At 37.1% G+C, this 24,733-nt stretch overlaps 1 protein-coding gene across 6 annotated transcripts in view; it reads right to left on the reverse strand.

The window, feature by feature from the left end:
* Positions 1-24,733, reverse strand: part of CABIN1 (calcineurin binding protein 1) — a 124,563-nt gene that overhangs the window by 63,871 nt on the left and 35,959 nt on the right. For 5 of the 6 annotated variants that reach the window (XM_010575400.1, XM_010575366.1, XM_010575374.1 and 2 more), the window contains exons 28-30: positions 14,693-14,875; positions 12,237-12,574; positions 6,119-6,232 (exon numbers count right to left, since the gene is read on the reverse strand). In XM_010575400.1, the coding sequence (XP_010573702.1) occupies positions 6,119-6,232; positions 12,237-12,574; positions 14,693-14,875 (635 nt within the window). The remainder of the gene's footprint in view (positions 1-6,118; positions 6,233-12,236; positions 12,575-14,692; positions 14,876-24,733) is intronic. The other variant, XM_010575391.1, reaches the window with a different exon arrangement.

Genomic DNA, 24,733 nt, shown 5'->3' on the forward strand with positions numbered 1-24,733 from the left:
TGCACACTGAAAACACACATATTTCATGGCTACAATATGTCCATCTCCTGAAAAGATTAAAGACAATTCTATCTTTTAAAGTAGGTAGGGATTTAACTATCCTCTAACCACATGCCCCTATCTGCCTACCATAAGCACAAAAAAGAAAAAAAGAAGCATAAAAATATTAGACTATTAACATGTGTTGTCGTTATGGTTATCATTATTATTTCGTTTTATGCAACTACACAGAAGGTCAGTGTTAATGCTGGAGGTCACCTCTTCCAGACACTTTTTTAATATATATATAATATACTGCCTATTAAATGGTACAAAGTCTAATAACTGGTTTCAAGTGTTATCTAGTTGCTGGAATTAAAAAATCTGTTGTGTTGTTTTTTTTTTAATGATTCCTTTATGGTTTCTGTTCCCTTTTTGTTGCATAAAAATGGCATCTAAAACACTCAGAAGCAAGAAGGGCAAAATTGAATAACTAAACCCTTGTGATTTCTGGGATGTCACTTGCAATTTTTTTTTTTTTTTTTTAAACTTCAGTTGGCAACCTCTCATACTCATTTTCACACAAAGTGTTAGAAGCACTAAAAAGACCAACATTTTTTCAGAAAGTTGCAACCAATCATGATCAAGCTAAAACACAACCATTAATTCTCTTAGAGCCATTATTAAACTCAAACTCTCACCATACCGAGACAAAATCTCAACTCACATGGAAACACAGTAAGTTTCTTCAAGTTCTTTCCTCTTCCCCCAACCTGATTCAAATGGCACTATTTTTCTCAGAAGACTCATGTTCCATATAGCAGATGTCTAGGAGCTGTAAGCACATTTGCCAACTGAAAAGACACACACCAACTATGAGCAGGAGGAGGGTAACTCAGATCTATCACCAGCCAAGGACAGGAAGGAAAGCAGAGCAGTAAAAGTTCTAGGAAGGTGATTTTAGTCTGCCGTTGCCTCCAGTTTCAGTTTTCCAGTACATGGTAGGAAACACTGAACCTGAGGCTTCAGTCAAGTTGCCACAATCAGCCTTGAAGAGCTGCCCTTGGCCCTGCGTGGTATTTGGGGGTTCTTCAGGTCAACATTAGTGGCAACCTCAGACTGGGCAGAACAAATGTCTAGAATAGGTTCAGACCACCCTAAGGATTTCGTTTTTCCCTTTGATGATATATATCCAGTTTTCTCTATCAGAGACATTAAAATCTGTAACAAATGTTTAATTTTAATTCAAGTCATGGGAATCATTAATGCTAAGGTTACACTTCAGGAGCTGGGAGAGAAACAAGAGGTGGCTGTATCAGATCAAAAGAAAATCCCATATACTCACTCAGTACCATATTTCTGACAGTGACCAGTAATGTATGTCTAAGGGAAGGTATAAAAACAATTGAGGCAAACTTCCTTGATACAATTGCCCAGCTTCTGGGAAAGCTGAGGCATGTTGCCTTTTTTCCCCCCTCAACAGTCCCGTATATTAGGGACTTCAGAACAACCTTCTTTCCTACATCTCAAATTCACCTGTATGGCTTTGGTTGTACAGAATCCCAAAACAGAGTCAGCCCTTGCACCTTGCTCTCCTTTTCAGAAACAACTTTTCTCTGGTAAGACAGAGAGACGTAACTCTCAACCTGAAACACAACTAGGGAAAGAACCTGCTATGCAGGGAGAGCAACAGAGGAAGCACCCACTGGTTATCACCATGCTATAATAAGAACTACCTCTAGAGCCTTGCAGCACTAAACTTAGACTTTATTCTTCAACTACTCAGTGTCCAGAACTTGCAGTTCTGCACAGCAGAAGTCTCCTGCCAGCACCCAGTCACACCTGGTATGAACAATGGCTAATTAAAGTGAAATCACTGCACTCTCTCAGCGTCTGACTCCCAGTGGATGCTGCTACCTTAATTTGACCCTGATTACTCAGACCACAGAATGAAAAGCTTCAGGAATACACAGCAGAGAATAAACATACTGTGTTTCTTTTGGAGTTAAAAATAGAACAATTATCCTTAACAGTTTGCAGCAAGACTTCATGCACATGAATGCCTGCATTATAGTATATTGTTTGCATGCACAGCTTTCATATGTAGGGAACAGTTACCAAAGATGGACATCACAATCTTTGTTACAACAGATTATTATTATTACCACAGAAGATGTGCCAGGAAAATACAAATACTGTATATTAAACCATATGGAGAAGTTACTGGTACACTGAGCTCAACCATCAAAACGCTTCTTCCACAATCACCACCCACCCACAGACTGATGAATACCCATCATCTGTGCACAAAGTTTAACTTTGTTTTATTAATAGTGGCATGAAATCTGAATATACAAAAAAAGTTCCCTACTATATAAAGCAATGTTTTGTGATTATTTTTTTTCTTCTGGTGAATTAATTTCTAATTTAGTTACTATAGAAACCATCCTGGAGCCCTCAAAAAAAAAAAAAAAAAAAGTCTCTCTATATTTACACACACACACACAGAGATAGAGGAGAAAAGCTAGAGTGTACCTGTACATGCAGTTATAGAGAAACGTGTAACTGGACGAACAAAAAAAGATTTGGTATTCATTTATAGCAACGCAGCTAAAACTCCTGTAAGTCTAACTGCAGTAATCATTCATACAATGACTGCCATTGCTAGCAGGGCCGTCGACATGCAAAAACCTCTGGTCCTAGAAAATCAGGGCCATTCTTTTCTGTTTGGGAAACAAACAGGTACCGTAATGCAGTTAGCATTTTTTTTTTTCTTAAAACCAAAAAAGGTAAGTTCTATGCATCCTGACATTATTCTAGTATGTCAAATGACAAGAAATCAGGGCTAAGTGAACATGCCTTTTTTGCTCATTCTGAAGACAGTAAAAAATGAATTCAAAGAGATTTCGGTTGCAGCTGAGTGACAGCTAACAAATTAGACAACAGACCATGACACACAGATTCAGACCAGCAGTTCTGCAGTAAAATTTAACAGGAGACAGCTTTACCCAGGTTTATTTCTTTTCATACAGTGCTATCATAAACATTTCATAAATAATTCTACTAGGAGTATGCATGATTTATAAAATGTCTGGGAGGAGCAGGCTGGCACAGTCCCTGCTTGTCTTTGAGCTGCTAGCTTTCTCTGTTGCACACTGTTGTTTGTACTTATAAAACTGAGTCAGCTATAATTTCAACAACCCTGAATCTTCTGCACAAGAGATTAAAAACACTAGTGCCACTTGCTCCAGAAGAAAAAGGTATTTCAATAGTAAAGTATGTACAGAAAGCCACTTAGACATTCATTTAACTCTTTTGTATCATGAAGGCCAAAGAGTTTTCAAAAATAAAACCAAATGCATTTCATGGAAGCAAATAAACACTTCAGGCAAAGTGTTTCTCTTGAAAATAACCCTGGAGGACATTAATAAGCTTAGAAAATCTTAAGGTTGGCCATTTAATTTCTAAGATTAGATGCGACTACTTACTTTTGTAGAGCTCTGTAATTTCTGTTTTATCATCCGACTCTGTATATGAAGACACTAGCTGGGACAGTGGGCTCTAACACCATCTGTATGCAATGGATGACACACAAGTCTGTATTCTGAGCACTGACCCAGATGGTGCAGTACATTTGCTTACCCACTGCCTGGCTAGGAGCTTTGCATGAGAACAAACTAGTTGAGGTTTAACCCAGACAAGGTCAACGAAGTGTTGAGAGATTTTTTTTTCCAAGTTGTTCACAGATTTAGGTTTGTCCAATTCTGGAATGTCAGATGACACTAACAGCTTTTTTACTTGGGCACTTGTAGCTCTTTCTCTCTGGGATCTGGATTTTCTCACTGTGCTATGTCTGTGTCATCTGTACTGGATTATTGCCACATGTTCCACACAGAGTGTTACTTGAAGAGGATTTTGAAAATATAGCTGGGTAGAAAATGAGACCACCAAAATATTTTACCATGCTAAACTCATAGCATACACTGTACCTGTTAACAGGAAGACTAACCTACATGCATGCAGCAATAAATCAAGATGTTAGCACCAATTCACAAAAGCCTCAACACATTGTTTTGCTGTCTGAGGCACTCCATGTGCTAGTTATGCTACCGCCATAGCTGAGACACACTGGATTTGAGTCCCCGAACTGAAATTTCTCAAGCCTGGCAGCAGCAGACTCAATAGAAGACTCTAGACTAACATTGTCTTCATCTGTTGGCAGACCCACATTCAAGCTGAGAATGTAATTTTCACACATCTTTTCTCTTTTCTAACAGTATTGCCAATATATTGCACTGGGCTAGCATATACCCTTTGTGGAAGGTTCTCTTTTCTGTCAACGTGTATTTTACTTCTTATTAAAGAAAATTAATAATATTAAATTATAGGAATTAAATTTTTCTTGATTTACAAAATAGAATTATTATACAGCTTTCTAGTACCCATACTAGCACTTTTCATCCTTCAGAGTATAAAAAGATCAATATGCAGAATAAGGAATGATTATTTTTTTAAATAATGCTGGAAACATCCACTTAGGGATACAATGGAATCTACCTTTAAATTAAATTATCTAACATTAGTATTCAAAAACTAGACACGATTTAGGTCAACCACTGATCTCTCTTAATGTGGTAATTCACGTTTTCAAGTAGAAACACTCCCTTATACACACTGCTCACTTCCCTACTTACTGCTCATCGTCCTCATACGTGAAAACATTGGATACTCTTGACACTTAACCCTGCAATGATGAACAAGTCAGCCTTGATCATGCAAAGTTCGTACTTCACTTGAAGCATGTTGAATAATTTCATTAACTTCTATGTGAATACTTGCGTTATCTGGATCTGAGCCAAAGTATTCACCAGCTTGAAGTGTTAATCACACTGCAGGATTCTTGTAAGGAAAGCAGGCAGATATCGCAGGGAAATAACCAGAACAAAGCCACATAGTCATCAATCAGGTCACAACTGTTTGGTCTATACCCTATCAGGTTTACAGTATTTGTTAATCAAAACTTATATCCAGAAAGATGGAATGACATAGAAGCTCTTTTTACAAACTGATGCACGATACAATTTTGAACCACTGTCAGTATTCCTTAGTTGTTCAACCCATCTGAGGGAATATAATCAGAGAAGAGCACTTACCTTATACTGAACAGAAGTTTGCACAGAAGTGCTAATTAACACAACATACAGCAAAACTGAAGATAGATGTTAACAGATACAAAATGGAAATAAATTTCACAATTAAAATATTAAAACAGAAGCACTGGATGGGAAAGCAGAGACATAACCTTCTGTCACTGCCATCGTAAGCAACCATGTAACAGCTACACAGCCCAGAAAGACAAACATAACATCTCCAGGTTCTCACCACACATTGCAAGCCACAAAACAGCTACAGAATACTATCACAAAAGAGCAGAAGGCACAAAACCCTAGAACATACCACAGAAAAGCCAGAGATACGGGAGACAACATCAATGTTTTAAGTTGTAACCACAGCAGGGAATTTGATAGATAAATGCTCATGTAAGTCTCAGAAGTATTCTGTGTCCCATGTCACTGAGTGGCACAGACACCCCTGTGGGCTAGAAGATATCACAATCACAGGGACAATCTATACGACAGTGCTGCTACTACACTGTTGGTCTTGGAAATACTCTTTCTGCTAGCCACGCTACAAAAGCTGAATACAAGAAAGCTCCTTCCAACTCTGGAAATTTCTTAGAGCAACCAGCACTATTTTTTTGTCATGAGAATTGCAAGTCTAGTTGAGAAACAGTAAACAAGAGGATAATTAAGATGAACAGAATTAGAATTTTTATAGAGGGCTGAACTATCAAGTATATGGTAAATGATGCATAACTAAGAAACGTTGGTGCTTGTCTCCCCATGTTTTCAAGCTCATCGAAAATAATCCTTCTAAAGTGGTTCCCTTCAAGAGAGGAAAATCCCAGTAAATATCTCCGTAATACGATTCTGCCTTTCCTTTAGCCATTCATGGCTTGTTTAATGCGCCTTTGCTGAATTTCACATTGCCCTCCCTTTGCAAACTTTTCAAATGAGAAACAGGTGTTAAGATGATGGCTGAGAAAGTACGGGTGTGTTTATCAGCTGTATAAACTTACGTTGAAGAAATTTGTCTTGTTCCTCTCGCAGAATAGGCCCTGTGCAGGCATGTGCTTCAGCTGCTGCCAGGGGACCCCACTGCCCAGCAGCACGTCGCGGGCCCACTGCAGGTTCTGTGGACAAAACGGGGTAGGTGAGTTGCAGGCAGGGGACAGAAAGGCCACCACAGGTAGAACTACAAAGTGCTCGCTTGCTTTTATTTATTAACCTGCATTGTCATTTCTCATTTTCTACATAGCTGCTTCCGACAGTATTTGTACAGGCATGTGATTTGGAGAAGCCATCCCTCAGGAGAGAGAAGCCAGCTTGCTTCTCAGAGCAAGCATCCAGACTGATCAGCCCCAGCAGACTAGTCAGTCCCCTACAGCTGCTGAATCCAGCTTCCTATCATCAAGTTTTGCTTTCTCATCTTTTTTTTTAACCTGTCTTCATTTCATTGAGATCCACCCTCCATCTCCTATCACCTACAGAAACCTGAACTACAGGTATATTTAAAACACCTTAATTTTTTTTTTAAAAGCTGAATTTTAATGCTCAATATAAAATAATTTATATATAAAAATATAAAGTTTCTAAGCAAACAGTGGAACTCGCTGTCCTGGGTATCCTGCAGCGTTTCTCCACACACAAGGCCCCTCACTGCCTCCCCCAGCCCTCCCCTATCCCTCAGTCCCTCCAGTTTCCTCCCACACACACACTCTGGAAGCCATCCCGCAGCTCTTTCCTAGAGCTAACTACCTGTGAGGCATAGCTGCCAGCACCCAGGCTTAGCAGAAGAGGCACCTTTAGGCTTAAACTGCAGCCTTCTTTTAGTGGGGTGGTGCATTCAGGCCTTTTACCTCTACCCCGCCGTTGCCCTCCATGTAATTTCACTTAACCTCTCTGGAAAATTCCGTGCCTGTCATCAAATTTGGTTAATAACGCTCAATGAGTTAACAAGAAAGTATCAGCAGGAGACCAAATGATAGACAACAATCAAAAATTCATAAAAGCACCCCTCTAAGAGTTCAGTGCACGAACATCTCTTGTGTAGTTGAGAACTAGGGACAGCTGTTGGCTCCAGGCAAAACATTACTAACAGATGGGACAATTATTAATTGTAAGGTTTCACTGATGAAAGCTTTGGTTTACTTCATTTTTTATTTCAGTATTAGAAAGTAGCATTTGAGTTGCATTACACTGGCTTTTTTAGAGACAACTTCACTACAGAGCAGATAAAGAGGGAGATGTTTGGTTCATAGAGACAAATGAGAATGTTGAATTCTGATTTGTGTTCTGTGGGCTGGAAATATGCTTCTGTGAATCATAAATGATTAAATTTCGTCCCCCCCAGAAGGTTTTTCCCGTTTTAATTTTTTTTTTTTTTTTTTGGGGGGGGGGTTATTAGCAAAGTTCTTAGACCCTGTCTTCCAGATTATTTTCTTTACAAGACTCTGGTGAAACAGTAAAAGCCCTGCTCAATCCTAAGTGCTTTTGTCCTAATGACAGTAATCGTGCACAAATCTCCAATGTCTTACCAGAATTAGAGCATCCCCTCTAGCAAAATGCTGATTATGGATTCATATGCAAGAGCACTGAACACTGGAAATACTAACCAGATATTTACGGATGTCAAAAATCCTTCATTCAGAGAGCTGATGTAGGTACTTATACAGGACCTTCATGATTATAGTGTAAGACAGTCGAGGGGATTTGGATATTTTTTTTTCGTATGGAACAAATAAGATGTTCACTCATAAACATCACCAGGCACTTTCTGGCTAGTCAGGGGAACCAGTAAATTTAATTATTATCAATGAGTGTCAAATTTAATTAAGATTGAAGCAAGCAAAGTATATAAACTTAACTGTATACTAACTTTTTCCTATGGTATTTCATTTGTAACATGTATTTCTGTAATCCTGTTAACCTAAGCCTGCAAAATACTTTGAAATACGTACAGAAGAAAATACAAACCAGAAAAGAACCTACAAAAATCTGGTCTTCTGTGAAAGTCATCCTTTTTTGAATAAAATCAGAATCCAGCAAAAATAAGCCTATCATAATGTCCAAGATCCAGGCACATAAATGCTTTATTTTATGCCAATCATAGTCATCAGAAACATAAGTAAATTCCAAGTGTGAAAATGAAGTAAAAAACTGCCTAATGTGTGGCAATCTGAATCTTACAGTTAAAACTATCACATAAAAATTAAAGGAAAACAAAACCCTTAAGAAAGCTACCACTACAAAGCTTAAATATAAAATCCCAGTCTAAACAAATTTTAGCTAGGGATGTATTCCTGAATCTAAGTTATACAATGAAAATGTTAAGAAATCATTAAGTGTAGCATCATGCTCTGGTGATTGCTGTGCACATTACACTGACCATCCATAACATGTATTCAGTACGTATAATTCATAGGCTTTTACTGAACAAGATGATGACAGTAACCTAGCTAGGAGGAAAAAAGATAATTCAGACAAATGAGGCAATTACATGGTAACTTCACACAATCAAAACTAATAGGAATAAAAGACATAGTTACAGATTTTCCACTACCCTTCCCCTAAATCAGCATGATCAGTTATTCCCAGTAAATATGCCTGAGCAGGTCTCAACTCATTAGATTTCAGAGTCTGCTCTGCTTGGTTTTTAGCTGATGAAGTTATTAGGAGTGGGTGAAGGGATCCAGGACATAGCAAAAAGGATTTATTCTTCTTGGCATACTGCTTGCCAGTCTGAAATGCTGGATTTGGCTGTCTGACTCAGGGCAATTATGAAGTACTCTTTCCACTTCAGCTGTTGCCTCCCACATCTTTATCACCCCAAGATTCAAAGACAAGATGACTGACAGGGTACAATAACTTGCAAAAAAGTTTACCAGTGTTGTTAAAATGGAAAAGGAAAATCTCTTATGGTCAACCAAGTGGAAATCTGAGTCACCCGAGATGGTCAGCCCTTAACTTGATAGTGTCAGAAGCCACCTTTACCTAACTTGGAAACTCCATGAAGTGCTGCTGAGAGGTGCACAAAATATCCTGTTATACCTTAATCCTTCCCTCTGTTTTCTTTTATACTCTGTTAGAAGGCTTTGTGTCAAAAACCCCCTAGTGCTACTGCATCAAATAAAAGCAAAATAAAAAGACTACTGACCTTGAAGAGTAGCCTTCTGAATGAACTATCAAACTGTTGCTACTTGAAATGCTTATATCTATTATGCTTACAGATTATGCCTGTCTCCAAGTATATATTAAACCTACATACATATATATATAATCCTGTAATTTTTACAAGAATGTATTATGCCTAGTTTGACTAAACTGTCATGCTACTGACGTTATATCATACCCGACAAATTTCCCCATTAAGGGCTCTGTTAATAATGCACATAATAGAAGATACAAACTTAAAATACTTAAGTCATACAAACTACCTGTGAGCAGATTCTTCTGGGATTTAGAGTGGTTTTTATTTCAAGATAAAAAAAGCATGTAGGTAAATATTTTTATTTCCTGACAATCTGGCGGTGGCAGACCATCAGACCAGTTCTACATACTGATCCATAAAGACCATAAGGCAAACACTTTTCACAAAACTTTTTAGTTATACTGACAAACAGCATCTTGGCAAGTCCTATCTTCTCCTTCCAAACTGTGCCAACGCTCATTTTGGAGGTAAAAATCACAAAGGAGTAAGACTTTACCTCAAGACAGAGAATGGGAAGCTAAAACTACTGCCCAAACTGGCAAATGGCAATGAAGTAACTTCTGAAAATTCATCCTCACTTTCCTGCACATTTATTCCAGCAAAAAACAGCTATGTACAAATTTGCTCTGATAACAGAATAAAACAAAGAGAAATAGCGTCCAAATAGTAAGCAGAATTTTGCAGGGGGAAAAAAAAACAGAACACATAGCCAAACAAAATGTTGAAAGATTTTGAAAAGATGTTAAAAAAAGCACTCAACAACTATTTTTACTAATCCCACAACAGCAAAACCTGTAAAATGGGAGAAAACAGATTGCATATGGAAAACTTGTTTTTCTATGCACTATGGAGACCTGCCAATCCTCTCCTTTCCCAGCCAACCATGAATTTTGGCCATCAGTCTAAATTCTTCATACAAATTCCTGGCACTGGTACATAAATGCTGAATTTTCCAAGATGGTTATATGCATTTAAAAATTAATTTCAGCTTTCTAAAATTTACCAGTAATTCACTCTTCCCCCACAGCAACTCAACCTGATGTAATTTATCTCGTTTTTTAAATCAGGCTTATCATCAGTATATCTAAGCATACTTCTTACTCCAGTTACTCCTGAAAATGCATAGATGCATTTTGTGTTTTACATTTGTTCAGGAGCATAACTCCCACTGGAGACATATTAGTGTACCATTAAAACACAGACATTTGACATTGCTCTACAAAAGAACCTGAATGAGTCATCAAAGAAAGAAAATTACAACCTCATAAAAGTATGTAGTGTACACTATCAGTCAGAAGTTTTTTCTGCAGTGTTAAGTAGTTGTTTGTTATGCAGAGAAGTAATAAAAAAGGACAGTAAAACCCAACAATGCTAGTTGAAGCCAACCTGGTAACTACTAGTCTCAAACAGGCAACATTCAGTTTTTCTGAGTTCCAAGAGGAGATAGGTTTAGACAACAACATCTATTTCATACAGAAAAATATTACAAATTGTTAAGTTGGTATTTATATAAGAAGAGAGATACAAAAAGCAAAAGAGAAGGCTTCATCAGGAAAAAAAAAAAGAAGAAAATATTTTGCAAGTAGTTCCTCAGGCAAGGACATGTTATTTGAACCAATAAATTGAAAACAGGCAGCCTGTTTTTGTTGAATGTTAACACAAAATCATTTGTCAGCAACAGTAATGACAGATTGCAGGAATCTATGGCTCCTATTAATGATTAGCTCTATGGAAAAATTAACAACTGTCACATACAAACAGCATAAGAATGTTTTCAAAACAAGCTATCTTTAAAAAAATGGTAACATTTTTCTGAATAATCACCGTACAGCCAAATGGAATATGCATCACCTTTCAGCAGATCAGTAAGACATGCTACTGCTCAATTTGCAGCAGTACTGTTGATTGCTTTTCTACTATGAGGCAAGGGGTATGATTTGTTTCCATTACCTTCCCTTCCCTATTATTCACACAAGCTTCAGTACTGGTGGAGAAGAGAATTCAGGAAGCCATGCAGCACTGCATATGACATAAAAAAGACTTCCAAATACGAAATCTGTGAGTTCAAACCTTGATTATGACAATCAGTGAAATGATTCTGATAATTTCAACATACTATACATAAGCATTTTACTAACTGATACTTCAGAAAGACAAAGGATTATAATAACAGAAGTATGCAGAAGCAAAATAAAGAATGACGTAATTTTAAAACCAAAGCAATGATAATTCATACCAGAAGGCTTTTGAAATTAATTTTATTATGAAGAATATGCAAGGGTCATGCTGGAGGAAGCAAGTTATTTTGCCCTGACCTCGAATAGGAACTGATACTATTACAGTTACCAAGACATTGTTATTCCTGTTTAATCCAAAATCACCGGCTTGTGAGCAGTAGGATCTCTGACTGACTTTCACTTGGTGATTTCTAAACAGTAAATAAATTTTTCTTACTCAAGATGACCTCTATGCTCTGACAATAGGAAAACTTTCATTCTACAGACAAAGACCCAAGATACCCAGAAAGTCTGTGTCACATGATGTGTTTACACCAATACTGATGAACTTCTGCTTCCAAGTCACTTTTCAGTCCACTTATTCAGTAAAATAAATAATTGCTGTCATTTTCACAAGAAGATCTTAATTTATGTGACATATTTAAAAGGTAATTCTCTGCTGAATTACAAAAAATCACTTAGTTCAGCAATAAAAAAGGAAATTTTCTACTCAACTGGCCTTACACACATGAATCGGACAACCTAGGAGCTGAAGACTTTCCAGAGCACAGTTCCAAACCAAACTGCATTAAACGAACTTACCTACTGTATTTTAACACTAAGATTTCTGAATTAGTACAAATGACAATACAGTTTGTTTACTCCGGCAATAAACACAGTTAGTCAGCTTTGTATTAATGGTCTGCTTACCTTGTGTGTTTTGCTGTATGTGTACAGGTATGCCAATCTGTAGAGGCTCTTGTAGTGCTGGGGAAAGCGGCTGAGACACAAACAGAAGGAGGCAATACACTGCTCTGTCAGGAACTTTCGCTGTTCCTCAAGGTCTGCTGGAAGACCATGAGGAAATTCAGATGCATCTCCACAAGGTTCAGCTTTCTTTTTGCAGTCCCACTGTGAGGGTGGGGGGATTGCAGCTTTGATGGGATTGCCAGAGGCAGACTGAGGATCCACCAGAATTTTTTGGCCAGTAGGTTCAGCAGGATGGTAAGATTCTGAGCTCTCCAGCAGCTCTTCTGACTTTCCTGCAACTGGAACATTAAGAGAAGACAAAAGTGACAATGAAAATGACAAAATGGCAAATGAAATATACAAAATGACAAAAATTAAATACAACAAATGGTAATCTTTTTCTTCATTATGGCATAGACAGAATTATTGAGTGGTTCCTGAAAAAATGATGACTATTCCTGATGTTTAATGAATAAGTAATCTTTCAGCTTATTAACAAACAGAGCCACACACTGGTCTCTCCATTGTCTTTATTTGGGTTTTTCCCTGAGCTGTAGTAAGAAATCAGCACACCTTACACAATGCAGGATTTTATATACTGTTGGAAGATGGGGGAGGAAGGGGACAACAACAACATGAAAGTGTAAATTCAGTAAAATTCTATTGCAAAGAAAGGAAGAAGAAACAGAAAATTAAAGCCATCCTGCCAAGTGAAATGTATTATTATTCTTAACAATCTACCCAGAAGAACACAATTCCAGAACACAATTTAGGCTTAGACAGAATGATTAGCAGCAGCTAACCTGGCCTTCTGGATAATGTAGGACCTACAGTTCCATCCAAATATTTTTGCGATTAACTTGGTAACTCATGGCTCAATTGACATCTTTTCTTGAAGGATACCAAATCTTTCTTCAGAAAACATCTGACACAGTGAGAGCTTCCATGTTTCCTGTTAGCTAGTCATTATTACTGAAAACATGCACGCTACATGCAGATTAATTTTTTTACCTTTGATTTTTAGTCATGGAAGTTTACTGTGTCTTTGTCTTTGCTAGGATAAAGAGCCTCTTACATTAGATCTTATCTCCTAGCAGGCTACAGATATACTAAAGTATACTTCATCCTCAAGTACAAAGCTGCCCTGTTAACTTTTTCTCTGATAAGGCTGAACTTTGAGTCAAACATATTCTCCAGAACAGAAATTTTTCAAAATTTACTTGCACAATCTATGTGTCCATTATAATTTTACTCTACAGATAGCTTTATGGAAAAATACAACTTTTGTTCTAATAAATGTTAGTAATGTAAGAATGCATTCAACACAGTTTTTCTGACAGACAACCGATGACAATAACACAACTCACTGCAAGCCTGAAAGAGAGACGTGTTTTTAGTCTAGTACCCAAAAGATTACTGGATTTAGTGATTATGTAAGTACTACTTTACAAAACTAGGAACTGGCATCTATTTCACCATATTGATGCAAACACCACCACAGAATTCCCTAGCTTAGGCAAGACTGAAGTAAAATATTCTTAAAAACAAGAAAACAAGCTAATCCAAGTCTGTGAACAAAAAGATCACTAGTCAGCAGTTGTTCCTAGTGAGAGAGATCAGTGAAGTGAATCAGGGCTATCCACATACCATGGTTTCTGGATCTATGAAATTGGAAAAGACTAAAGTGTAGCGTGAACTGGCAAAAAAGACTTAACATCCTACAAAGGGCCACAACCCGGAAAGCTGGGCAAAATTTAGACATTGGTCTTATTTGTCTTTCCCTGCTGAAGTCCAGCCTCTCTATCTACTGCCACATCCAACTGTACAAACATCAGACAGGGAAATTCCAGCTAATGGATTTTGAAACACTTTTTCCCATGGAATACAGAACACTTAGTACTATTATACATGGAAAAATCTGGTAGAGAGCAATTCTGCTTCTCCACTGAAATAAAGTATCCAATGGAATAAAACATCTAATTCCAGTACTTGTGCTCTTCTATGTACTAAATATCAAGCTGCTAATGGGCCAGAACAAAAAGGGCACATATACCTGGGGAAAGAAAAAGAACTGTTTTGCTTGAGATTATCTTCAAAGAACTACTTAAATTATTCAGAGATGTGAAACACTGAAAAAAGAGTAAATAATAACCTAAAAGAAGGCAAGCCAGTCAAAGGGCCACCACAGACAACAGTTTATCATTATTCTTTTCTTTGCAAGGTTTAACAGGTAGTACAAATTGGGATGACAGCCATATAAGCAAAGCACAGTTCCAATTTTAAGCTACACACATACATGCAGCAATAATGCCTAGTTAAAATCCTCAGTCACAGTGCAGTGTATTTCAGTACTTCTGCCTGCCAGAAGAAACATTTTAATGAGAATATATCAGCTGACATTATTAGATCAGGCATACTCTTTTCCTCTGTAGATCCCAGGGTCTCTTTGCTGGGCATCAGTGTATCAGCACAGGTAGTAGAAATCCTCTTCTCTGTGTAAGTCTTCCTCAGGCTGTCTTGAGAACTGGCAGGCTCATTAAACATATCCTGCGTGGAACTGGAGTCAGACAGCACAGCTGCAGTGCTATCCTGACTCCTCTCTGCAAAAGAGATAAGGAAGGAATGCACCATTTCATACTCATCAAGCCGTTACTTGCTGGTAACAGCAACATAAAACTGCAGCCACTCTGCAGACCTCTTACAAGTGCAATACAGGATCCTTAACAACCACCAATTCTGTTGTCTAAAAGGTATTTATTTTCTTTTAAGTTGTCTACTTCAACTTATTTTCATCTCACTTCTTTGTGCTAAGAAATTAAAACCCCAGTCTTCTTTCGCTAGGTATTACTTAACGCTAATGTAATAGAGAGGTCCCAGCCCCACCACATTTCTTCCTAGAATATAATCTTGGAATTTGATTCAAAAGCAATGATGCTCAACTTTCAAAAGCAGTTAGGCTGAGGATGCAATATTTCAGCTAGTATGATCCTATAAAATTTCCCAGGTTTACTGTGCCATTTACCTTGAAAAGCACCCAGTATAATTTTCAGTCTGACACAAGCAAAGCTCAGTTGACAAGAGAAAACTATGAACAACAATACTGGTAAAAATTACTTGTGAAGGACAGAAAAACCAGTACCATTAGAGGGCAGAGACTTACAGGAGTGTTCACTGATGCCATCTATCCTTCAGGTGTTAGATGCTGTTCACCAAATGTTCTGAAAGGTGATTTGATATGGCAAATAAACAATCCATCAAAGAACTAGGTCTAAGATAGATAGGAAAACTCTTGGACTTCAAGGCAGTAGACAGAAGAAGTGACTTTGTCTTGAGAGAGTGGAGTAGTGTATGTTGGCTGCTGACTACATTACAGTTAGAACTAAGTTGTCAATCTGCTGATAGCTGTTACAGCACAGAAGAAATTGTACAGGATCATGACTTTATCACGGGGGATAAAATTCACACCTGAGAACAAACAGGCAAGTGAAAACCTTCCACCCATGTCTGAAACCTGCCCAATATAACCCAAGTTCTTCTCCATCAAGGGTAATCAGACGCAACCCTGCATGACTAAAAAATGCAGTTTAGTATCTCCAACAGAAAGACGCACACATATTCCTACTGAGATGGGAAATTGGCATTTTTCTGTAATATTGTGCCAACACAATTCAGTGTCCAACACAAAATTCCAATATACGCAATTCTGTCTAAATCTGTCACACAAAAGATTAATTTCCAGTTTCTGCTTAAGATACAGGAATAGCTTAACCAAGAGGCATGTTACCTCCATTGTCTAGGTAGTTCCACTGCATTCTTATTCATTAATTTTCTTGATAAGATCAAGAAAGAAAATTAAAAAAGCAAAAGCCCTTGCTTTGAGATGAGCTGATAATTTAATTAAATTTCTTCTGTTCCATCTGAATTGCACTTGTTCAGGAGAGAGCTAAAGGTCTCCTATGAATTTATTTTATCAAGATAAATCCCTCTGCAGACCTTCAGCTTGCAGATCAGGTTCTGCTTATTAGGATTCCAACAAATTTAAACCAAATTTGATGCACTCCATAGGCTTTTCACTACCACACAAAGAAAACCTTCCCTTTCAGTGAACAGATCTTAATAAAACTGTGTCTTGAAAAAGAATGGGGGAACAGTATTTGCTTCCTAATTGGAAGTTATATAGCTGGTTAATGATGACAAGTTTTATACAGAAAGAATATAATTATAAAGAATGGGAAGGGAAGGATTCTGAAGAGAGGTCAGTCAAGCTTTAAATGACTCATTTATAAAGCTTTAATAACCTTCTGTGGTACAAATGGATACTATTGAACTCCCAGTTGGCATAAGGGAAAACATTTACAGTAGCTCCCTTGATATTTTTTTTAAAGGAAGTTTCTGCATCTGTGACAAAGAGGCTGAATTACTCATCTAGGGAAAGAAAAAAAAAATTGCAAATTTCCAAATGTTGCCATAAGCCTGGAGGTCAGTTCTGATGTGTGGGTTATGACAGATGAAGCATTAGAATGTAAATCAAGAACTGCTAGACCAATATGCAAGAACGATATCAGATCACTAGGAAATGACACTAACTTCCCAGCATGCAAAGATAGACAATGATTGAGCATGTTGAATTTCAAACGTATGCATGACAGGCAAGCTTCTCCCTATGGGGAACAAATGTAAATACCACCTTACAATTAGCTAGCTACTTTTATTTGAAATTTCTACTAAAATCAGTGTAGCTCTAAGTATGTATGTTCACTCTCCTTTTCTTTCAACACATTAACTATATAAAAAACAATAATGATATTAACATTTGGCTCCTTAATCACTGAAAAACAGAGGAAGACTACTATTGAGACAACTTCCTATTATTTTAGATATTTCCTGAATGCAGTAGATGCTTTCAAACTAAACAGGCCTGATAAAAAACATCACAGTATTTCAGAAATTAGCAGCAGCCACCAGTTATTAGTATTAATTTCTCAGAAGTCACAGAGGATTGGTAAAGTTCCATGGAATGAAAAACAAAGTGTAGTACCTATCTTTACAAAGGATAAAAGGTCAAAGCTATTAGCCAGCCGGCCTTCATTTTCCACAGAATTATTTGAGCATAAATAAATAAATGCATTTATAAGCACCTAAAAGATAACAAGGTCAGTAGCAGAAAATGTGTGTGTATCCCAGCACATATATTCACATGTGCCTGTAAAGAATTAGTGATTCTCAAGCCAGAAATGGCCAAAATGTCATGCTATTGTAAAAGCAATTCAGTAAGCTAGCACACTTGAATGTATAATCAGTAACTTCACAGAAAAAATACGTAAGAGTCTTCCTGTTCTACTGAGCACTAATGAAAATTAAGCTTAATTATGGTGTCTTTTTTAAAATGTGCGTCCCAAATACAGACACTGAATAACTAGAATGAATTCAGAGGAGAGGAAAAAAAATGATGAGGAAATTAATGAGATGGCATAAAAGAAAAACATTGGGAGAACTGGACTTATTTATCGTCAAAAAGATGAGGGAGAATTTCCAAATACATACAATTAACCAAAATAAAAATACAGCAATTGCTTTTCATATTCACTAAGTACAGAGCAAGAGGCAATAGGTTTTAATTGCAGCAAGAAAATTGCCTTTTTTTGGTTTTTTTTTTCCTTAATCTCTAGCTTAACTGTTACATACAGTTAAAAAATTACATAAAGAACCTATAGAATTGCTGGAGGTTCTCAAGGACTGGTAGACAAATAGCTAGGTTACCCAAGATGTACCTTAATATAATAATTATATAATATAATATAATATAATACAATAAAAAAGCTCTGTCAATACCTAAACACTGCAGTATGTAATGCAGAACTCATGGCAACTGCACCAAGTCACATCCTAACTCTGCTTTTTAAAAAAAAAACAACAACAACAACAACAACAAAAAAAACCTACATAATTTTCATACATGAAAGTACTATGCTTTTCTAGCCTAACTCACAAATATCTTTTATATATACTAGACAGACAGATGGCATATATTTTTACATTTATTGTGTTTTTCCTTCAGCTTTTCCTTCATCTGGTAAGTTGACTGTAGTTCAGACAGTCATTAGTGTTCTTCAACCTACACGCCAAAGACCACTGCAGCCAGTGAGACATGAGAATTAATTCCAGATTCCCAACTGCTATTGATACCTGTCATTTTGAAAGATGCAAATCCAAGAGAATATCAGTGCTTTTTAATAATTTCTGCTATCATTAAAGACAATTTAATGCAACTCAGTGTAATTTAAGAGTTAAAAAATTACTGATTTTAGTATTTTGTTTACCTAAGGTATTTTCTAAGTTCCTCCATCTGGCAATAGCAATAAGACAAGCTTTTCCAAAAAGCTTAAGTAATCCCTCAGTCATAAGCAAATGATAAATCAAGGACTAAATAGTCTTTTGAGGTCCCTTCCTGTAAAATTTCCTATTATTTCAAAAGCTAAGATAAAAATACAACTGGGTATTAATGTCCCAAAATTATTATCTGTAGTGGAAATAGAGAAAAGAGAATAGGGAAAAAGGTCTACTAAATTGTGCATAAGCAACTGCAACAAAATTCCTGTTAAAAATATGTCCTGATACCAGATTCTCTCTTTGGTGTTATTATATTTTGTGTCATTACTTTGTTGCATCACTCCTAAGTTTCAGGAAGATTTCCAACATGATGAGCTGAAATCACTATTCGATGTAAAGTTAAGTATTTCATGTTTATTTCTAAAGATTAAGGAAATGGCACTTGAGAGCCATTTTTTTTCATTCCTCATAATGTACGCAAATTGTGACATTTCAGGGATTTCCATGTCAGACTGTATCACCTACTCTGTCAACAGGTGAAAAAGAACAGCTCTGGACAGAAGACGTAAAAAGGTCAAAAGGAAGAATCTTGTTAATTTTCCAAGACATCAGTAAAAAAATATTAATTATTATTGGAAAGATGTCATTGGGAAGAAAGAACTTTTATGTTCATCTATACTGCCAAGACCTTCATTGTATCACAATGAAATCCTGTCAGTCACTTGGATATTTAAGTAACTATCATTACTGAAACACATCTGTCTTAGAAAAATACCTGTAGTCCATTTGACTTAATTCTATGCTCAAGAGCAAGCATTTTAAGATTAATCTTATCCTGAATGAAATAGGTTTACTGGGTTGACTTAAAAAATCCCTATTCCACACTATTCCTCCATACCAGAAAAAGCCATTAGCATGTCATTGTTACTGCTCCATTAGCATTCAGGCACAACACCTGCATGCCTACCAATTAACAGTAAAAAGTTGTGTTAAACTTTGGGGAATCTAAATGACTATTTAATTTCAAAATACAACAGGAAAAAAAAAGCTCAATACTTCACTAGCCATTACTCTGTGCCAGCGTTCTCCCATGGGCACCATAAGCCCTGTGGACCATATACCGTAAACCTTGTTACCTAAACTGTGTCCACTCACAGGGCTGAAGGAGGGAAGAGAAGAGACAGTGATGTGTTAAAGTGTTAAGTGACCTGAACTAGCAAACATACAATCCTAATGACAGAGCTCTTACTGCTAAGTATGCTGACCAGGTAACATCTCTCATCATACAAGCTTACATAATTTATTCTCAGGGGAGCTGAAGTACAGCTTCATGGTGCCAATATGAATGAGGTATTCCGCCTTTGTCAATTAATTACTATGCAGCTCAATAATCATGTTGTCTGCCCTCCATCCTTTGAAACTTTTTGGAAATTAAAAGGAGGAGGGAGAAGACCTCTGAAATATCCGCATATGGGGTAGGTTAACAGGCTCAGAAAGCCAACAGAGTGTAACTCACTCTTTCTGAATAATATCTTTTTCTGTCTTAAATATCTGAAGGAAAATGTATGCCCAGCTATTACAAGCTGGTACCTGAAATGTGATGAACAACCAGCTACAAGTCAAAAATCAGAAACAAGGGGGACAGGAAGCTTTTCTAAAGAGCTATATACATATGCTAACTCAATTTACAGTAAAGAACAATCCTGCTGCATAGTTCGGAGCTTATGAATAACTAACTACATATTATTATTAAAAAAAATAATCTTGTCTCATGCAATAAAGGTGGGTTGTTCACAGGCTGTGTATGTACAGAGTCTCTGTTTGTCCTGCCTGCCTGGCACCGTATCTCCCCTCTTCTCTTTACTTGTATGTATGAACATTTTTCTTTATTGATCTGTAGTCAGAAACATGATGTATCACACAATTCTCTTTCTTGAAACAGATTCCACCCGTAACAGAGACAACATTCAGCTTTGTATCAAAAGGCACTTGCACGTTATTAAAAACAGAAGAATTGCAGAGATTTGCATGGGAGCAGATTAATTTCTTGAGGACAGCAAGTCCTCTGAAAGTTTAAAGGGAGTTCTCTTATAACATGAGTCAAAGATGAGAGTCTATGTTTTGTCTGGCTGCACTGAACATTGAATGTGTATTGGTAACTTGCAGTCATATATTGCTGTTCTTCTGTCTTTAAGTGCAGAGCAAAAGAGTATCTCATCAATGTTCCATTTATTTAGTCAAATTCTTTTTACATAATCTCACACTAAATGTCAGTGTGATACTTTTACTAATCAGAGAGAGGTTAAATTGGGGAAAGGTAAAAATGGAGCGTACTGCAATAAACTGTATCTGATTCATTATTCATGTAGTCCAGTATGCAGTCCCCATGAACATTCAGTACCATGTGCCAAAAAAGGATATGTACTGCAGACCAAAAGATTTCATTTTAAACTGCTGGAGAGAGAGAATTTTGAAGGGTAAGATTTCAATGTTACAAAATGCAATGTGGATGTTCTTTTTATGCACAGAAATATCCACTCCACCTTAGAAGCTTATTTAGTTTGGCATGAGTGACAACCTGGTGCAAAAAGTTTCTCAGAGATCACCTTTGTCTCATCAGGATGTTGAGAACCCCCATTTACAAAAAACTGTGCATCTTCAGTTTGCAGAATTACAGACCGACAAACTATGAAGTGAGACTTCTCCCACAGCATGAAGCAAGTAGCCTTTCCCAGTGAGTTTATCATGCAGGTTTTGCCAATTATTAAAAGCAAGCCGTGACAGGTAAAAGCAGGAAGAGAATGCCTGGGGAACAGAGATTTGTATAAAGGTTAGAGGCAGCACGGGCAATATTGGTTGCAAAAGCAATCAGGCAAAAGACAAACACAAAAAAGGACGATTACATCTAACTACACACAACATACTACATGACATGGATGAAGACCTAAACAATATGACATTTTAACACTGCAACAGCAATGGATACTGAATACATCATCTGCATACCACCACAATAATACGGAATTGAATATCAACACAACAACAGCATACTACAGCAAAAAAGACCTCACAACAATCTCCCAGTCCACTTTTTGGGAAATAGATTTCTCATTCAGATTTTTTTTCTTTCATTTTAATACTTTTACTGCTTTCTGAAGTAACTTTAATGCTTAGCACAAAATTCAGGTAAATTTAAACTGCTTGAAATCTGTACTGCAATTGGCCTTTACTGACTACATACATCCAGCTTGTACACAGGAAGACAATGAGCATGTCTGTTTTGATATGTAACACTGGCCGTTTAGCTGTGCAAATACGGTGACATCTCAGGTAATGGCAGTCATGGTCCCTGCTGAGTTCCTGTTTTTTCTTGTTTCCTACTTTGCTCTTGGAAAATAAAGAGAGTCTAAACCTCAGGCTTCTACTGTCAGATGCAAGTTTTCATTTTGGAGGGTTATAAAACAGCAACAGGTAGGGGTGATGACAGGAAAGACAGGATTAACAGAAGGAAGGAAAAGATGTTGCCGAATGGAAGGACAAGAAAAGAGAAAGGAAGTTGCCTATTTTACACACATGACAGCAGCTAGTCAGCCAGCAAATAACAGCTGCCACTCGGCAATACTTCTGTCTCCTTGAAAGAGATATATGCTAGCAGCTGCCACAAGGAAAAAGTACTTTAGTTACTTTACAAGCTGTTATTTACTGGTTGCTTTCTCCCGTTTCTACTAAATATATGGCTTAAAATTAGTATCACCAGCATTCACTGGATATAAAGCTTCTCAATACTCTCAACTTGATTTCTGCATATCCTCGTCTTCTTTTTCCACCAGCAAAACATGCTGGAGAGCTACAGAATTATAACGAACATTTAAATATAATGTATCCAAAATAAGTCTGCCCTCACAACTTTACCTATCTACAGATGAATGCTTGAAGATCAGAGTGCCAATATTTTCAAGAAAAGATGTCTGGCTGTACAGTAATTCTCTCCTGCTTATAATGAGATAATTTGCTGCACTAGAAGGCACATTGTTGGATATCTTTAAAAAAAAAAAATCAAAATCCCCACAAACAACATAAAATTAATAGAAAAAATAGGGCTCAGAAGGAACTGCAAGAGTTCAACTAGTCCATTCCTTTTTCCATCAGGATAAATTACATCTCCATCATTGCTGGCAGATGGCTGTATTGCCACTTTTTAAAGACTTCTAGTGCTGAAGTGTTGCAGTGTTATACTACCCCCAAGAACATACTAAAGTGTTACACTTTTTTTTGCTAAATAGTAATTCCTAATACTACTCCAACACCATTTTCTAATGTCCAGATTGAAAATGCACTTTAAGTCTAATATTGTGTGTTCAGTCTCCCACGGACATGGAAATCCTGTTTTTTTGCCTTCAACTCTTTGCACAGCCTTCAACACTACTTAGGTTACACTGCTGTCAGGTCTCCCCTTAGCCTTCTCCTCTCTAGACAAACCAACCCAATTCCTTCTCTCTTTCCTCAGGGGTCATGTTTTCTTGAAGCATAGCACACAAAAATGGTCAAAAGAGGTCTCACGGGTCAGCAATGACAGGGATCCCAACTAGCATGTTTGCTTGTGGTAACACAAAGAGAACTTTGTAGGTAAGACTGTGTAAAATGCTCTTATTTTGTTTATGTCATATATGATCAACAATATCTATACAAGAGTAAGAGTAAATAAGAGCATTGTCAGGCCTCAGAAAGAATAAATATCTAGGCTGAATTTAGGCCAAATTGTGAACAACAATATAGACAGTTTCATTTGCTATCAGAATGGTGAAAAAAAAAAAATAAAGAGTAATCAAATGATGGATATTTTCTTGCTATTTTTAGGAATGGTGTAACAGAAACACAGGCACCAGTTTTCTTCAGTGATGTGATTATGTGTAAGATGTCAAGAGCATTTTACTTTAGACGTATATATGTTAATACAAGTAAAATGCAAATCCATGCAGAGGAGCACAGTATATGTAATAATGTAAAAGTGGAAGACTTCTGGGCATTGCTCAGCCTGTTAGCTGTCCCTCCATCTCTAACAGCCCCAAGGCAAGCAAGTATTTCAGTTTCCTGGGGCTCTTCAGTATGCTGTACCCAGAGTTTAGTTGTGCCAGCAACTTATAAAACATTATGAACGATGCAATACTTTGCAATTCTACTTGTCACAGTTATACACAGCCTTCCTAAACGTCACCCTCACTCCGCTTCCTTCAGCACCTGACATTAGAATTGCTTTGACAGCAGCAAAGCTTAGTCCTAGCTAGGCTAAGTTAGCAGACCCAAGAATTGCTACTTCAGCCGTGGCAGAGGTAGACGTTCCTTAGCTTGCACCTTCAGGCTTTGCTAAGCAGCCAACTTTGCTCTCATTGGGCAATTCACATGCCACAGTCCATAATAACTTACTTCGAGTGAATGTACTAACGACACATACTGGAATATTTATCTAAATTATGTATCTCCTGGGAACATTTCAACAGTGTTCAGGACCTAAGCAGACGTAGTCTTAGGCAGAACTGCTTCTCTCAGGGAATATTGTTCAGGAAATATTTAAATATTTGCTCCCTTCTGTGTTTGCTGTGTCAGAAGACATCAAAAGGCTAATAAAAGAGCCTAATCACTGCATAACCCATTCACACTAACACACTACATGTGATATTAAAACAGTCCAATTAATTACTCCTGATTGAAATGTAAGCATGAATAAAATGAACATTTCTCTATTCAATTTAGTGAAAGAGATGAAGGATCTTCTGTCAATTTTGCCAAGTTTTCTTGGGGAAAAGGAATAAATTCACCTTGCAGAGTTTCCAGGCATATGAACATTTGCTTCAAAACTATGTCAAAGTTATGTACAAATTACTGTTCTTCAGAAAATGACAATAGAAAGCAGCCCACCCTCCAGAAATAAATTCATATCACGCAGAGCATTTCTGTGGGGCCTGCCACATTCTACCAACACTAAGCTATACATTGCAGATATTTTAGTCCTTCTTGAGTGCTGATAGTCACAGATCCAGATAGATAAACAAATGGCCAGAAGAGAAGAATCAGAGTAAAATTCCTAGCCAAATAATAATGTCAGGTTACTTAAATAGTAACTTAATTTC

This window comes from Haliaeetus leucocephalus, unplaced genomic scaffold (genome assembly GCF_000737465.1).
Source record: "Haliaeetus leucocephalus isolate CR32 unplaced genomic scaffold, Haliaeetus_leucocephalus-4.0 Scaffold13, whole genome shotgun sequence".
Taxonomy (NCBI): Eukaryota; Metazoa; Chordata; class Aves; order Accipitriformes; family Accipitridae; genus Haliaeetus; species Haliaeetus leucocephalus.